Genomic DNA, 17828 nt, shown 5'->3' on the forward strand with positions numbered 1-17828 from the left:
GTTCGCCGCCTCAACCCCTTTCCCTCGTGCGTCCGTCTCCTAGACAACGGCACGTGGACGCAGCTGTGGCTGGTGTCGGACTACCACGAGCACGGATCCCTGTTCGACTACCTGAACCACTACTCGGTCACCATCGAGGGCATGATCAAGCTGGCCCTGTCGGCCGCCAGCGGCCTGGCTCACCTGCACATGGAGATCCTGGGCACTCAGGGTGAGGACACACACACACACGAGGCATATACACACACACACACACACACACACACACACACACACACACGAGGCATATACACACATGCATGTACACACACACACGAGCCATATACACACACCATGCATGTACACACACACACACACACACACACACGAGGCATATACACACATCATACATGTACACACACACACGAGGCATATACACACATCATGCATGTACACACACACACAAGGCATATACACACATCATGTATATACACGCACACACACATCATACATGTACACACACACACGAGGCATATACACACATCATGTATGTACACACACAGACGTGTAGCTCCCTGCAGCCGAGTCAGCTGTCCTTCCTCCCCCTCCAGGGAAGCCTGGCATCGCCCACCGCGATCTTAAGTCCAAGAACATCCTGGTGAAGAAGAACGGCATGTGTGCCATCGCAGACCTGGGCCTGGCCGTGCGCCACGAGTCCATCACGGACACCATCGACATCGCCCCCAACCAGAGGGTGGGCACCAAGAGGTCTGCTCCAGCCGCCACAAGTTTCACTGTCACATTTGATCGTACGGAATGACCTGTTCGGAAAAAAACGGAATCTGCACGTGCTGGATTTGAACGCAGCCTGTGGGGCAGCCGTGTAGAGTGCTCTTCGAGCCACGGCGAGATTCAGATATCGACATGCACACAGATGTCGTTGACATCTTTATCTCTTATGGGGAGTGGCTAATAAGGCGACGTTATTCCAATGAATTCAATAAACCTATTCAGAATCATGTCTTATACAGTATGCTTGTAGGGCACTGTCCCAAGGTAGATGAATATCAGGGGATGATGTGCCAGTGGTGTGTAGTTATGGATGATGTGAATGTGTGCGTCTCAGGTATATGGCTCCGGAAGTCCTGGATGAGACCATCAACATGAAACACTTTGACTCCTTCAAGTGTGCCGACATCTACGCCCTGGGACTGGTGTACTGGGAGATAGCACGCCGCTGCAACACTGGGGGTGAGACTGCCACACACGCCCACACACACATACACACACAGACCTCCCTCCTTCTTTATCTGGAGCCTTTTGACACATGCACCCTTCTCTTAAACGACACATGAGCCAACTGAGGTGGAGACGTATTACAGTGCCAGCAAATCCATCACACAGGGTTTATCCTGACCACTGACATCCATCCACCCACCCATTCATTCACCATTCCCACACACGCACACACAAACCCACACGCCAACTTGCTGGGCCGCTCCAGCAGTCCACACAGACTCGTGTCATGCGTTGGTGCGTGGCGACGTGTGTAACCATACTGCCCTCCCTCCCCTCCTCAGGTATCCATGAGGAGTACCAGCTGCCCTACTTTGACCTGGTGCCCTCCGACCCCTCCATAGAGGAGATGAGGAAGGTGGTGTGTGACCAGCGGCTGAGGCCCAACGTGCCCAACTGGTGGCAGAGCTACGAGGTACGGAACACGCAACTCTATCCAACTGGGCCCTGGACGTCTCTGTCATGGAACCAAGGGCTACGTTGGTGGTATACTTAGTGACGGTTTAGGCACCGTGAAGTATTTATCTCGGGACGAGGAGTTCTGGTATGGGAGTGTGGGAAGGGGGTGGGGGGTTACCAGAACAGGAGCCCAGCCTAACTGTGTCCCCCTCTCTCTGTCCCTCTCTCTCTGTCCCTCTCTCTCTGTCCCCCCAGTCTCTGCGGGTGATGGGGAAGATCATGAGGGAGTGCTGGTACGCCAACGGGGCGGCCCGTCTCACCGCCCTGCGCATCAAGAAGACCCTGTCCCAGCTCAGCGTGGAGGAGGACGTCAAGATGTGAGCGCTACCCACCTCCCCCTCCTCCTCCTCCCCGCTCGCCGAAGACGCACATACACTGAAGACCCTCCTCTGCTCCCCCGCCCCGCCCCCTTTCATTCTATAAAAACACCCCAGAAAGGACTGCTACTTAAAACCCCACCAGTTTTAATAGCCCCCCCCCCCCCCCCCCCCCCCCCCCCCCCCCTTGCGTGTCGTGACAAGGTCTACCTCACCTTTTTAGCTCAAACTACTGAAAGACTCCGCCTTCCCTTCCTCCTCGTGCCCACCACCACCACCACGGGCTACTGCAACTCCACCATATTATCACTCCTATGACTGTTTTTTTTGTTGGCGTTTTCCATAGCAGGAATTGTTACTAATGTACAGGAATTCTTCTTCTAAACAACAACAACTTTTCAACTGCCCCAGGATGGACTAGCTGCGTCCGTCACCTCAAACATGAAGGGGTTTCACGTCGAGCTGAAAGAGAATCCCGCATCATTTTCTATCGTTGGCGAGCTCCTTCTTTATTGCCGTCTGTGTATCTGGGAGAGTGGCGGTCTTGAATATCTTGTTGCAGCGTCTGCCAATGTCCCCTCTTTTGCTGTTTGCTAAGCATCAAACTGTGTGTGCATTTTGCTACTTGAACCCCCCCCCATGCATTGTACTCCTTGGCAGCGCTTCACACTCCATACATGGAATTCCAGAGTCGCATGTTAGACGCGGTCCAGTTTGTGTTCTCCTTCAATGTGGCAGGGATGATCCTTTTTGTATTTTATTTCATGTTTTGTGTTCATGTTCAGAATTTTATTGATAAAACAAATCACTGTGACGTGAAATGCGAAGAATGCCAGTGTCTGATATCAAAATGAGGATCCTTTTTAATTTGGTGGGATTCACCCTCCGTCGAGTTGGCGTCGATGGGTCGTTTCAACACGAGACAGAGGAGGCTCTTCTGTGATTCAACACAGACCTACCAGGTCAGACTGGGTGGCTCATAGTGGCAAACTTGATGTAATCCATGGTCACTGCTGGCATCCAAAAACTTAAAAAGAAAATATCTTGTATACAAATGTCATGAAGAATACTGTTTTGAAATGTCATTTGATTTATAAGAAGACTACAGGGTGATTGTTTCCTTTTAGACTGTCCAAACTACTGACGATGGGGGGTAAATATGATTTGTATATAAAACAAACATCTTTTTCTTCTATTTTGAAGCCACAAAGGGTGTTTCTTGTGTTTTTCAGTTTTTATTATTCCTGTTTTCATACTACATAATATATTTGTGGTACTTTTCAGAGAAAATGTTTAATACATGAGATCTGCATCATTTAGCCTGAAGGGTACACTGGGAAATTCTTACCACTTACTACTAAAAAGATTTTGGCACAGCTGAACAGCATCAGCAGTAACGAGGGCAAACCTGTTGCTGTGAAGCCCTTTGAGTTCGGAGTTTGTTTTTGAAGTTTTACTTAGGCTGGATTTTGAAACTTTAGCTTTTTAGTTTTTTAAATCATGGACTAACCCTGCAGAAGCCTCAACTGAATTTAAGCAATGGGTATTTATTGAGAGGAAAGACAATCCTCATGTTCTTTTTAGACTGATATGCTGTAACGTGAAACTGCATGTTAACTGCCACTTTGTGGTCAGCAACGCAGCAAAATAGTCTCACATTACAAACAGCAACAGCTACTTGTAATGTGGGTGTATTTATGTTTGCAGACAAGTTGACCAAGGTTTGACTGACAGTTTGTCATCCTTTTAAAGCTCTGCACCGTTCAAGTCAAACGGACGTAAGGGTTTTAATCCATGTCATCAAAGCAGCGTTATGTAATGCTATTAACCTACACTTGACCAGGCGACCTGTCTGTTGGCTGTGCCCTTCTGCATGCTGTCACACACTGGGACCTCGTCGCTCTGCTGAGGTCAAAGTAGATGTAGACTTGGCTCTTTGTCTTGTTGTTTTTGTCTTTCATTTGGAGTTTTGGGGCGTGTGTACCCTGGTAAGTGTTGCTGCTGTAACATGGATAGGAATATAGGCTAATGCAGACATTTTCCTTTCATGGTATTTCATTGGGTGACTCATATGAACCAAATGCCTAATATTTCCTGTCCTTTTGGCTTGTTGCCATGGGTATTTTGCCATTAAACGTTCTTGTACCTAAACTACTTAAATACTTCAAACTCCATGTTATACAAATCTTTCAGGACTAGTTAGCAACTGTGTACATACTGAAACAGTAATAAACACCTTTTTCTTAAATTGTCCTGTCTCAGTAAAGAAAAATATATTTAAAATGCATTTTATTTTCTTTTACAAGAAATAAAAGCAGACAAATCCGATGCTGGGGAAAGGGGAGGGGGAAGCTGTATATAAAGAGATGCAACCTCTGGCGGCGTCAAAAAATATGTACAATTCAAAATAATATCCATACAAAACATGCCACATACAATAAAAATGATCATTTATATTTATTCATATTCCCTAAAAGTATCTCTGCTGTACAGATGCAACACCTTTTTAAAAAGAAGGTTCGGTTAAAAAAAAACAAAAAGAAAACCTTCAACTTGAGCAATCTATTAAATTAAGATATGCAGAGAACTTAAATTAAGATTCAAACATGGTAAAAAGTACGAATCATTGAGGCTAAAATCCAGTGAGCGGCAAAATGTCTCGTCATGGTCTTCCCTTAATCTAACCATACCGAGAAAAAGAAATCACTGCCGTTGGTAATTGATCAATATCTACCACTTGAGAAGTACTCCTTATACTAAGAGTGCAATTCATTCTCAGGTAAGTAAGGGGTTAACTTTCAACATACATTAGGCCAAGTAACCATTTCACAAGGTATAACCAACACATTCACTTCTATAGGGAGGATCAAAATAACAAAGCACTAATATTCATAACAGTAATGTCCTAGGGAGTTCAAGATCTTCCATTTACTAAATCGTAATTCCAATGAATGACTGATCAAGGGATAGGTTTTGGTAATCAACAAGCAGTAGCATAAATAAAAAATAAATGAACACGTGACCGATATTACATACATACACAAATGCTATGCACCATTGTACTGCTTGACGCAATGTGATTCTCCTGTTTAATAATCATGACTCTTCCACATGGATCCTTTCTAAAACTATTTTGTAATCACCTCGGCTTCTCCTTCCAAGTATGTGGAGAAGGCCAGACATTTTCACATATCTATTTTAACAAACTGTCTTCGAAAGCTTATAGCAAAAAACGCTAATAGAAAAACAGGTAAATGCAAAAACACTCTGGTTCATATACATATCAAGATATTAGTTTGCCATTTTACATATATTTATATATATACAGCTTAATCTTTCTGATAAAAGGATATCCAGTGGTTGATTATTTTCATGAATTTGATTTCTCTAAATTTCTTGACTATTGATTTAAAAAGGGGTTGGATAAAGAGTTTGTTGTCCCCTAAATGTGTGTATATATACAGTTTGTACACTTTTGCATGTTATCATGAGGTCTTGGGGTCAGGGGAGAGGAGACAAAGTAACGCTGGGAAGATGGAGTCCTCGTCAATCTCCCTTCTTTAAAGACTTACTCGGTTTTTAATTGACTTAAATGAAAGAGAAAACAAATGCCCTTTTTTAGTTTTGAACAAGTCTTCCCCTGCCTTGCTTCAAGCCTCCAGAAGACACTACTACCACTATCCAACCACAATATAGGGAGTAAATATATATAGGCTGTGGCCAGGCAGAGAAAGACTTCCTACAGTTTAGTTTACAACAGTCCACACTACAAGTTCAAGAAAGGAAGAGGCATGATTTAGGTTATTGGAGAAGAGACATCAAATAGAAGATGGGAGGGGGGGAGGGGTCGTAGAACTAAAATGGCACAAATAAAAACCATGTTAAATGGAACAGCGGTCTGCGTCTGCCAGCGAGCTGAACACGAGCAGCGGGAGAGACGAGCGCTCCTTCCACTCTGCTGGACTCGACATTCTGCTTCACTTAAAGCCCCCCCCCCCCCCCCCCCCCCCCCACACACACACACACACACACACACACACACACACACACACACACACTGGGTGGTGCACTGACACCTAAGAAGCATGGTTTCTAAATGGATAAATAGGAAAAACAAAGAACTACAGGAAATCCAGGCGGGGCCCCTCCCATCCCCAGGATCCCATTTCTGATTGATTTCTAAAAGCATGATCTTAGCCGGCAAAAAAGGATTCACAACTTGTTTACTCAATGTATACACAATCTGTGAAGAATGATAATTGTTGGCTCATTATTGTAAATGATCAGCATAGAGTAGTAGATAGAGCAAACCTGCTGCTTGAGTTTCCCTGCTTGTCCGAGAAGGCATACGCCTTTGAAAACACCGCCCCAGTTCCACAGTAGCAGTTGACAGTTTTATCCAAAGCAGTCACTTCCCACCAAAATCAATGAGGTAGACTTGGGTCCAACTAACCCACCATTTATAATCTTATACATCTTATTCTGGAACCCACAGGTCAATAGCGTCTCAACTTTTATATAATTTTTTTACATCGTTACACCCCCGTCAATCAAGCATATATTTCGTTTTTTTTTTGTACAGAGCCACTTAAGGATTGTCTAGCGAACCTATATTTACGCGCGAGTCTTCCTTGCTGACACGGGGAAGCGTCTTATTCCTGGGAGGTGCTTTAGAAGAGTAGGTCCAACTTAAAAAGAACACGTTAGTTCATTCTTAGTCATTTAACATGGCTTTCATCAAAGCTCCAGAGGTGAAGCTTCACACTAAAAGAGGATTGATTTTACAGAGGATTCTAATCATTTGGTCGAGAAGATTGTTTCCAGCCAGTGGGGTTATTGAAGGAGGTTCTAGCAGTGAAGGAAGGAAGGGCTGCTTTTGGCAGGGGGGGGGGGGGGGGGGGGGGGGGGGGGGGGGGTGTTTCACCACACATATCCACCAAAAAGGTAAATATTGTTGTCCTCCACCTTTCTCTGTTAATGCTTTTTCAGACCTTTGGCTATAAATGCTAAAGTCGTCTTCCATTGCAAGGAGGGGGATCTGGTCATCCCCTCGTTTCTTTCAGGACAGCTTATGAACTGGGTAAAGTACGATTCTAAAGGCTTTGGCGCAGGACCGATCTGGCACCAGGTAGAGGCAATCCGCCAGTTTATTTTTCCCCTTTCTCCCTCTTCATTAGTTCATCCACTTTCGGCAATTCCAGGCTCCGCAATGGCAAGGGATCTTGTGCTGATCATCCTCGAAGTCAAACTGATAGTCGTACGTCAGCTGCAAAAAGAAGAGATGACTGTCAATGATTCACTTTTACGCCTCGAGACGGTTACTGTATATGTCAACGTAAATCCGTGTCCTCACTCCTCACCCCTCACTCTCACTCCTAGTCCTAACACTCACTCCTAACCCTCAACCTCACTCCTCACCTCTTCTCCCTTTGGGATCCTGCGGCTTGAGATGATGATGATCTTGTCCTCTTTGTCGAAGGTCACAACCTCCGCGACACAGTTGGGGGCGCAGGAGTGGTTGACGTAGCTGGAGGAGAGGAAACAGCAGCCGCGGGTGAGACATGGGAGAGCGAGCTGGCACCGAGGTGAATCGAGCGTACACGGGTGCTCCCGTGTGCACCAGGAGGGTTCCGGTCCCGGCGTTAACTCGGCGTTGTCACGGGAAAGTGGTCGAGAAGGAGGTACTCACCGAGCCGGGCCGCCCGTCAGGGTGGCGTCGATCACGTGCTCGTTGTTAGTGCGGAACATGTAGATCCCACGGTTCTGTAGGAGCCAGACAACAAGCAGGGGTTCACAGTGACAGTCTGTACAGCACTTCACTAGGTCAGCATATCATATAGACAACACAAGCAGGAAAAACGAAACAACGTGATGGTCACCACAAGGTCAAAGGCCCTGTAATACCACAATGAAAAAATAAAAATAATAATAAAATAATAATAATCCGCTTCGCCGCCTACCTGTTCCTCGTAGATCTTCTCGCGGCGGTTGGCCACCTCGTTGCGGATGATGGTGCCAATGTACTCGATGACCATGGTGTGTTTCTCCAGGTCCTTGGCTGCGTACAGGCCCAGGCCCTGGATGCGTGAGCGCGCCAGATACACGTTGTTCTTCCACTCGGTCTTGAGGCGGCGGTACTGGGAAGACTTGGAGTGGACAAACTGCTTGCTGTAGGGGGTGTTGATCTCCCCTGTGAAGGTGCTCTGGTAGGCCTTGGACACGCTGGTGCTGTTTAAAGTGTGGGGCCTGAGTGGACAAAGACAGTAGGGGGGGGGGGGGGGGGGGGGGGGAGGTTTGACATCTATTCATATTGCTCATTTAACTGTGCGAAATAAATGCAATATTTCCATTAAAAGTGCTCCACAAAGCAGTGTAGAACACAAAGGTGTTGATGTCAGATATGGTAGGACATTATAAAAGGACGTCAGTCTAACCAGTCCCACTGCCTCTCACGTCACCATGACAGCAAATGTAAGAGATCTTAGCAGTTTAGAGTCACTATATCCTAGGCGTCAATTAAACACATGAACGAATATAAAAAAAACCCTACATTATCCACCTAATATTAGCAGTTTCAGACCAAGACCTGGATATCAGACAGAGTCAGATGTCTACCGTAAACTGAGGCTGTGGTCACCAGAAAACGTAGACCGTGCGTGATCAGCAGTCGCTGTCGTTTCCTCGTTCCTTTTTAAACTGGCCTTTGAGAAGCAACCTCACCCAACAAGTCAAGTCATGGAGGGTGGAGACTACAAAGGGTTAGGGTTATGTGACTTATAAAGTAACACACCAGATGTCTTAGAACACCGCAAGTGTTTATGGAACTACATGTTATTGTGTTGCAGCGTTTATAGAATTAGTAAGCGACAACACAGGGATAGCGCAGCAGTTTATCTCTGGTGTCTTGTAACATTAGATTACATTTATGCATTTAGCAGATGCTTTTATCCAAAGCGACTTCCAAGAGAGAGCTTTACAAAAGTGCAAAGGTCACTGATCGTAACAACGAGATAGAACCAAACATTGCGAGCAGTGTTTTCTGAAGTGTTGTTAAGCAAGTGTGCTGTCAACTATATATATACACGGTTAACAGCCAGCCAAGCATAAGCCATGAGCGTACAGAGTTAGATCGATGAGTGGATGTTTCTAATTCATGTTGGCGAGGACACAGACAGTGATGTAGAAATGTATATTAAGCTACAGTTTTGTACCGCACCTGTTTGTAGTAGGGTAAAATTAAATTCAATTAAAGTAATTACCAATGTAATGTTGCAGTGTTTATGAGGGGCGGAAATTACTTAACTGTAACAGATTTTATTGCAGCATTTAGTCGGGGGCGGCGTTTAATGTCAAGAAGTACGGTACTTACATGCCCCTTAACAAGCGGAATTATAAAGCAATAAAACCTAATCCTGGACTGTTCCGTGAATGGACAGGCGTGTCTGAGGGTAGTGGAGGGCGTCTCACCTCTTGCAGTGGGTCAGGACTTTGGGTTCGGAGCGGGCCGAGCCTGTGGGGTTGATCATGAGGGGCAGCTCCATCAAGGGGTGGCGGCCGTAGCGGAACACGTAGTTCTGACAGTTCTCTACTCCCGGCAGCTACACACACACACACACAGGTCACAACGTGTTCCTGAACAGTGTGCCGTGGACTCGAATATTAAGTAGGTTGTCATGGGAGACGCTCAGGTGACAGTGTTCCATCAGAAAGAGTGCTTCCTGGGGGAAAAGGGTAACAAAAGGACGAGGGAGCAAAAAGGAGGTTCTTACCGACTCGATGATGCGCATCACGGCGTGGACCGTGACGCCGTACATCTCCTCTCCCTTCACGTGGTCGGTGAAGAGCTTGAGCATGGCAGATTCATTGCGCAGCTTGGCCACCGAATGCACCACCTTGTTCCAGATTCCTTGAAAATTAACGCACACACACACACACACACAGAGGTTTGGAGAGTGAGATGCTGCAACGCTCTGTTGGGTTGGCAACTTCAGGTTGAACACCATCAACCTAATACATTGACAGAGGAAACGGTTCATAATAGTAGATGAGTTCTGCGTTGGAACCCCTTAACAGTGACGCCAAACCAATCCTAATGGCATGAGTTTCATGGGACTAGGAAGCAGGGACAAAGAGATTTATGGTGGTGGTGGTGGGGGGGGGTGCCTTATTTGAGGACTTACCCTCGGGGCTGGTGTCGCGGTAGTGCAGGTCCTCCTGGCCGTGCTCCAGCACGCGCACCTCAAACAGCGGCCAGCCGTCGCACTCGCCGATGCGACAGCGGTAGCGGCAGCGGCGGTTGGGCACGCGCGTGCTCCAGTAGATGCGCGTGGCCTCGTAGCCCACGGGGAAGATGGCGGTGGCCGAGTGGAAGTTGCTCATCTGCGAGGGCAGCAGCTGGCCCACGGCGTGGAAGATGAGTCCGCCCACGCGGAACATGTGGACGCGGTCGCCGCGCTGCAGGATGCTGGCGATCTGCTTGACCTCGTCGCGCTCGATGTAGACGCGGCGGAACACGGCGAAGGTGCTCAGCTCCTCCTCGCTGGGCCCCTTGAGCTTGTGCTGGGTGCACAGCATGGTCTTGTCCTTGAAGAACATGCAGCGCGCCCGGATGGCGCAGGCAAAGTGGTACACGTTGGGGCAACGCAGCCGGTTGCAGCTGTTGGTGGCGCCCGTCTTCTGGCAGCAGGCGCAGCGGGAGCGCAGGCCCCGCCGCAGGGCCACCTCCACGTTGATGAGGGCGCCGCCCTGCGTCTCGTACACCTCGGTGGACCACAGGGCGCAGTTGAGGTGCACCCACAGGTCCACGTCGATGTTGAGCAGGCGGGCGGGGCCGTCGGTGGACCCGTCGCCCTCCTCGTGGCAGAAGCAGCACTTGCGGCGGTCGCGGGGCAGCTTGTCGGGCCGCAGCGTGATGCGCAGGCGCTCCATCAGCTCCGACACCTCCCGGCTGTTCTCCTTGCGCGAGCTGCCCTTGCGGATGGTGATGACGATCTGCAGACGCTTCCAGCGGAGGCCCTTCCACTTTTTCAGTTTGGGCCGGACCGCCTCTTCCTCCTCCTCCTCCTCCTCGTCGGGGGAGAGGGGCCGGCTGCGCTGCTTTATAGCCTTGAGGGACATCTCCATGCTGGGGGAGTCTGGAGGCAGAGAGACCTCTGGGGGTTGCTGGGTAGTGGAGTCCTCAGAGACAGGGTCTGGAGCTGCTTCTGGTGCAGGGTCTACATCTGGGGCATCGAGAGGAGCATCTGGGTCAGTGGTTGCATTAGCATCAGCCGGAGGGGCAATGGCTTCCTGCTCAGGTTCGGTCTTGATCTGGACATTGCTGGGGTTGGATGGAGAAGGTGAGGCAGGCTGGGTGGGAGGCTCCGCTTCACTGCGGTCACTAGGGGGCGCCAGAGCGGGTGGTGGCGGCGGCGGTGGAGAGGGCGATGGGGGTGGGGAGGCTTCCACAGGGATAATGGGTAGGTGGCGTACGTCCAAGTCTGACACATTGGTTGTGTAACAATGCTGAACCGGTTTGTCCTCTTGCTCTGGGAACTCCTGAGAGGAAAGTGTGGTTGTGATCTAGTTAGTTACTGACCTTGGATTGACTAAAAAAACAATAATGACTCCAATGACAAGTTATCGGAGGATAGTTTTCTGGACACAGACATAGAAAAGCCTGGAACCAAGACGCCATTTCAATAGAGAATGACTAGAGATGTGTGATCACGAAACTAGCCTAATGGGCTAGTACCTAGAGGACATACCTGTTTGATGAGTGAGAGGATGTCCACCTGTTTCTTCAACGTGCACCCCGGGAGAGATACATCAAACTGCCTCAGCCACTCGTCCTGACTCGAGGAGCCATCCTCCATGGGAACGGTCTTCATACACAGGCCACCTGGGACAAAATCCCTCCATTAGACTCACAAGTTCTACCCCATTTAGCACAGCACTGGCTCGACTTTATGGCATTGGGGTATTTGAACCGGGCGCGGTTTCGTTTTAGCTACCTGGTAGGTCGGAAGCTTTCCCAGGGCCGGCCGATGCTGGCCTGCCCGGAGGGAAGGTCACCTCGTAGGAACCAGGCATCCGCATGTTGAGCAACCGGGCCATGGCCACCATCACATGGTTTAAATTCTGTACGTGAACAAAAAAACATGTTTCAGTCCAGATAACAGTAGCAGATCATTTTACCCACTGGCACTGTTCCATAAGTTGTGTTATACAGAGCCAGCTAAAGTCAAGTTCAGAATGAAAGGGTATGGGGGAAGGTGTACAAACTCAGTACCTTGGCTGCAGCAGAAGACATGGTAAAGGTGACGGACACCTCGTTGCTCTTCGACTTGTCCCAGGGGTTGGTTGTTGACGCCCCTTTGCTGTCTACCGCCTCAAAGGGTTTGCTGTCTGGAAACACTGGAGAAAGAGAAGTTGGCAATATCGTTCGTTTCAGAACATAACTCGTTTTACCCTCACACACTTATAAGAATGTTTTCCTTCACCATTTGCTTGGCGTGCTTACTTGGTATGGCCGTTTGGGGAATGAGGGGGATGACGGGGGAGATAGCCCGCTCACTCTCCTCCTCTTTGGGCTCGCGGAGGTGGGGGAAACGAGACGCCTCCTCGCCGAGGTCACTCTCGGGGGAGGAAGCCGGTATGATGCTGTCTGGGGCATCGCTGTCATCGTCACTCTCCATCCTGAAACGGAACGCGTTTGCGTCAGCACGCGAAGCAAAACATACTCGCTGGGGCGTTCTGCTGTGCAGCCTGAACAAGTACGAAATACCGCACCTGATGTCCTCGTTCTGATTGTGAGGCGGAGTGGGCAGGGCTGCTAGGATGTCCACGCTCTTCACCTCCTCAGAGACCGAATCTGGAACAACATTGGAGGCCAGACCCACTCAGTTTCGTATGGCAATGAAGCGTTGTCTGTTCATGACAAGGGAATTGGAAAGGTTTGCCTTACCCATAGGGTCTTCCATGGTCTCTGTGTCTTTCTGGCCCTCGGACAGTTCCTCCACAGCCGTCACCCCGTTGAGCATCTTGTGCTGTACTGAGGGTGGCGGCGTAGGGGGCAGTGACGAGGGCGGAGTGGGTGGGTTACTTAGGTTGCTCTGTGAGGATACAAGGAGTAGTGGTTGAAAGAGGGTAACCGGAGGTCCCCTTTACCTCAAATTTACAATTAGACAGATAGGAATCCAGCTGCAACAGACTGGGACCACCTGTTGGAGAAGCCATGTTATTGGACAGTACCTTGGTAAGTAGCTGAGAGTAGTAGTCTGGGATGTTATCCAACATTGCGTTGCCGAAAGAGCCCTTGAGCTGTGCCTTGCCATTGGCTGGGCTGCTGCCAAAAGGAGCAAACAAGTCCAGGCTGGCAGTGATGGAGGGCTCCATCAGTGGAAGTAAAGAAAGCCCCTGGAGAAAAACGACAACCAACCAATCAACAACACTGTGTGCAGCATGGATCAAAACATTTCACAGACTGGAGTAAGACTAAATCCAACAAGCCCTTTGCCCGTCACTTACCTGCTTGAGTTGTTTCATTAGGGCTTCGGTGCTCTTGCCAACTTCCTCCTTTTTGGTCTTCTTGCGAGAGTTGGGTCCTCGTTCTCCAGCCTTGGTTAAGCGCTTGCCCTTGGCCACAGGAGTCCTCTTTGTGATGGACTGCAAGTCCTGTAACACCCAAAAAGGTAACAGCCATTGCATCAATATCCTATTGAAGAGGACAAGTGTCACCTCCGCTCAAGCGTTGGATGTTAACAGTGAACTCACCTCCATGTTGCGAGGCGTCCCTTGCAGTTTCTGCTCCAGCATGGCCAGCTTGCTGTTGATGTGTCCATTAATCTCGTTGTGGATGCCGTCCGAGGGTCTCTGTGCCGCCAGATGCAGGTTCTTGGTTCTCAGGAGCTTCTGGAGGAGCTGCTGGCCAGTCTCGGACCGTGGGACGTGCGCCCCAGGGTCCCCCGCCACGTTTCCAGGACCAGCCCCAGAGCTGCCGAAGCCGCCTGTGTTGCCGGAACTGACCGGTTCCCCGGTGGCTTCTCTCTTGATGGGCCCAGAATGAGCTTCACCTCCCCCTTCAGTGTCACACTGCACCTCCCGAGGCTCTTGCTTTATGTTCTGCAGAGTCATCTTGCACAAGCCCCCGTCTCTTACTCCAGGATGCATCTGGGAGCCTTGGATGTCCGCACTCTGCGGTGGTAGCTGGGATTGCCCACTTTGATGCAGTGGTCCATTTGGTGGAACGTTGCTTTGAGGATTTTCACTGCTTGATGTTTGACACTCGGTTTTGAGCCCTGGATAATCGAGAGGACTCTTGGAGCCGGGAGATTTCAGAGAAGCGGCCCTGGCTTGGCTGTAAGGGCTTCCTCTCCCTGCACCACCCTCAGACAGCGATGGAGATGGGGCGTGGGTGGAGTAGGGAGTGCCTGGAGTAGCTGGGCTCATGCCTGACTCGAGCCTCTGGACTGAAGGACCTCCCGGGGACCCAGCGTGAGAAGGTGAACCTGGTAAGCGTCCCGATGCAGGTGTGAGGTGGGGCTGCTGTTGGTGTTGATTGGGGGTAGCGGGGCGCATCCCCATTGCCTGAGCCATGGCGTGGCGTTGTGGATCTCCAGGAGAGTTGCCCATGGGCTGTCGGGGCGACATGGGCCTGATGAGGCGGCCCTGCGGTGGACCACGGATCTGGCCCATTGGGGAGGGAGCCATGGGCACTGGGCCTCTTATCATTTGCTGCTGTTGGACCTGCTGCATCATCTGCTGCTGCTGGCCTGGGTGTTGAAGTTGAAGTTGCCCGGCGACCGTCATCCCCGGTTGCATCTGAGGAACTCCACCTGCTGGCTGACCTACTATCATCCCTGGTTGTTGAGGGGAACCCACGGCTCCAGGTTTCCCCATCGTCGCATAGTGTATCTGCTGCTGACCCTCCATCCCTGGCATCCTCTGCCCCCCAGGCTGCACCTGACCCAGAGGTGCTTGAGGCCTCATCTGGCCTGGCTGACCCTGCTGGTTCATCGACATCCTCAATAAATGGCCCTGTTGGAGCTGCCGCTGGGCAATCATAGCCTGAATGTGCTGGATCTGCTGGTTGGGCGGAAGGTTGCGGAGCTGGGGGTTCTGGGCGATGATGGCCTGGAGGTTGATGGGGGTACGGATCTGTCCAGGTGGACCACCAGGTCTCTGGGGCATCATTCCCTGCGGAGGTCTCAACAAACCCATCTGGGTCATCAAAGCCTGTTTCTGCATGAGAGCTTGTTGCTGGGGACTAGGATGGCCTACCACCATGCCAGGCTGAGATTGCCCAGGGTGGTTTGGACCCATCACATTCTGCATCTGGCCCATCCCATCATGTTGTTGTACACTTGGATCTTGGGACTGCGGCAAAACGTTCTGGGACACTTGCTGCTGCTGCTGCTGCTGCTGGGCCATAAAACACATTTGCTGCCCTTCCTCCTTCACCATGACTAAACCAGACTTGTCAGCATTGAGGGAGCTCTGCCGTTGAAGTTGCTGTGGTTGTTGCTGGACTTGAGGGTGAATGCTAGCTTGCGGGTTCCCCATATAACCTGGCTGCTGTGGCTGAAGTCCAGCATGTTGCTGCTGTTGGCCCATGAATATCTGAGTCTGCTGGTGTCCCATGTCTCCCTGCGGATCTCCTGCAGGTCCTTGCTGGGCCATCTGGATAGGAGTTGATGGTCCACCCTGGTGAGGTGGGGTCCTGGGACTGAGGATGGCTCCCTCTTTGGATCCTGGGTTTTGGGCTTCCTGGGGAAAGCCCTGCTGCAAGCCCTCTGTGGGTTGAGGAGTGACCCTGGTGCTTCCCCCTGAGGGAGAAGAACTCATCTGAGGAGTGGAAGGTTGCGAGAGTCCGCCCTGCTCTTGAGACTGGTTGAGTTGGTTGATTAATCCCTGTGTTGGTAGTCTGTGTTGTGCCATTTGCTGCTGTTGCTGCTGCAGTTTCTGCTGCTGCTGGGACAGCAGCATGCGCTGAGCCAGAATGTTCTGCTGCTGAGGGGTAAGCTGTGGCTGAGCCCCCCTCAGTGCAAGTTGCTGCTGAGGTCCCCCCAGTCCTTGCTGGCCCATCATCACCTGAGGCCTCTGCTGCAGTTGCTGGGTTACAATCGGCTGGTTGCCCATCATCCCTGGCTGAGCCGCCATCATGCCTTGAGGCTGGTTCATGGGTTGTCCACCCATGAGGTTCTGTGGTGACTGGGCCACAGCCGGGCCTCCCACCATGCCCTGGTGCACCTGTATCATGCCTTGCTGATTGGCCTGGTTTCCCAGCATGCCTTGTTGAAGATTTGGTTGTTGCTGAGACATCAATGGATTAGCCATCAAACCAGGCTGCTGGGTTGCGTGTGGCATCGGCTGCTGTCCCATCATAACCTGCTGCTGCTGCTGTTGTTGTTGCAGCTTCTGAATCTGCATGCGTTGCTGCAGCTGTCGCTCGTGCAGAAGTCTAGGATCAGCTCCTTGTACACCTGGTCCCTGAGGGAAGAAGCCTGCTGGGGGGCCAGGAGGACCAGGGGGCCTGGCTCCTAGAGCTACAGGGTGCTGAGGCTGGGCTCCCCCCATGAAGGGCTGCCCCTGAGGCATCCCTTGGGGCATCATCACAGGCTGGCCCATCATTGGAGGCCCCTGTTGCCCCATCATGACTTGTGCAGGCATCTTGGGAACCATGTGGGGTACCTGTGTGGAGGGTCCGGGTGGGGCCAGGAGGCCAGAGCCTTGCTGGTGCTGCTGCTGCTTGCTTCTGTACTCGGCTATCAGATTGGTGTGTTCCTTCTGCTGCTTACGTACCTAAGACACAATGACAAAAGTTCAAATCAGAAACCAGGTGCGACTCAGTTGACTTGAGAGAATAAGGGGGGGGGGAGCAGGAAGAGAATGCCGTGAAGGACCGACCTGGTCCAGCTGTTTCTGGATTTTGCTCTGCTCGTCTGTAACAAGTTTGAGCTTCTCTGCGTCCGTCTCAGCAAACTCACGACCAGCCTTCTTGGCGGTGCGCTGCTTAGCGCAGAGCGCCTTGCGGGACTTGCGATGCGCTCCTATTTGCTCCTCGAGGAACTTGAGCTGCATTTGGAGCAACTGCTGGGTATGAAGGAGCCATTCTTCATACTGATGCTGCTCTGCGTCGTCTAAGAGAGAGAGCGGTTTCAGATGTTAACGGTTTACCTTTCTCTGATCGAACACAACAACTAAAAATGACAGGAAAGTAAGAAAACATACTGATGATCCCTTGAACAAACTGTGGAGGATTTGGTCTTGATAGTGTTTGCTCACTACTTTCACCCTCCTAAAATGAAAAAGGAAATTTGTTTACAAATATACAACTGCACAAAACTTCATCTTGAAGTACTAGTGCCATGGCAATTCCACAAAAAAAACTGGTCTATATCAATCATATGCTTTAAAAAGAGAGCTAATGGCTAATTATAAGTTCATTTGTGACCACATACCTTAGATGGGCCAGATTGACCTTGTTGATCTGCTGTTCCTGGAGCCGAGGCCAGCCTCTGGGCGAGCAGAGAGACTTGTTGTCTAGAAGAAAGCACATTAGCATACATTATAGAAGTAGTTTGAGATGACTTACATCTTTGAAACTGTGGCTAATGTTTGTGTAATAAGAATACATATAGAAATATACCTGTTAATGCCAGGGGGGACCCCCATCGGGTCCTGTGCCAACACTCTCTTGATGCCCTTCAGAGCCACCATCTTTGCCTTGGCTATGGGATCCATGATGTCATCTGTCACAAACTTGTCGAGATCTGGGAAAAAGCAATTGGCAATCAG

At 50.2% G+C, this 17828-nt stretch overlaps 2 protein-coding genes across 6 annotated transcripts in view; one reads left to right on the forward strand and one right to left on the reverse strand.

Annotated features, from left to right (window-relative positions):
- Nucleotides 1-4299, forward strand: acvr1ba (activin A receptor type 1Ba; the record flags this gene model as incomplete). Its single annotated transcript, XM_047039396.1, has 5 exons — nt 1-211; nt 591-747; nt 1106-1230; nt 1560-1690; nt 1930-4299. Coding segments are annotated over 5 exons (750 nt in total), but the record flags the coding sequence as incomplete, so codon positions are not given.
- Nucleotides 3284-17828, reverse strand: part of kmt2d (lysine (K)-specific methyltransferase 2D) — a 32877-nt gene continuing 18332 nt past the window's right edge. For all 5 annotated transcript variants that reach the window (XM_047039594.1, XM_047039592.1, XM_047039593.1 and 2 more), the window contains exons 36-55: nt 17680-17803; nt 17492-17573; nt 17262-17328; nt 16938-17170; nt 13806-16832; nt 13560-13706; nt 13284-13448; nt 12997-13144; nt 12822-12903; nt 12553-12728; nt 12322-12446; nt 12044-12170; nt 11798-11931; nt 10232-11588; nt 9821-9957; nt 9519-9649; nt 8012-8297; nt 7741-7814; nt 7470-7578; nt 3284-7317 (exon numbers count right to left, since the gene is read on the reverse strand). In XM_047039594.1, coding sequence (XP_046895550.1) covers nt 7225-7317; nt 7470-7578; nt 7741-7814; nt 8012-8297; nt 9519-9649; nt 9821-9957; nt 10232-11588; nt 11798-11931; nt 12044-12170; nt 12322-12446; nt 12553-12728; nt 12822-12903; nt 12997-13144; nt 13284-13448; nt 13560-13706; nt 13806-16832; nt 16938-17170; nt 17262-17328; nt 17492-17573; nt 17680-17803 — 6824 coding nt within the window. In that variant the 3' untranslated portion in view covers nt 3284-7224. The remainder of the gene's footprint in view (nt 7318-7469; nt 7579-7740; nt 7815-8011; nt 8298-9518; nt 9650-9820; nt 9958-10231; nt 11589-11797; nt 11932-12043; nt 12171-12321; nt 12447-12552; nt 12729-12821; nt 12904-12996; nt 13145-13283; nt 13449-13559; nt 13707-13805; nt 16833-16937; nt 17171-17261; nt 17329-17491; nt 17574-17679; nt 17804-17828) is intronic.

Source organism: Hypomesus transpacificus, chromosome 18 (genome assembly GCF_021917145.1).
Source record: "Hypomesus transpacificus isolate Combined female chromosome 18, fHypTra1, whole genome shotgun sequence".
In the NCBI taxonomy this organism is placed as follows: domain Eukaryota; kingdom Metazoa; phylum Chordata; class Actinopteri; order Osmeriformes; family Osmeridae; genus Hypomesus; species Hypomesus transpacificus.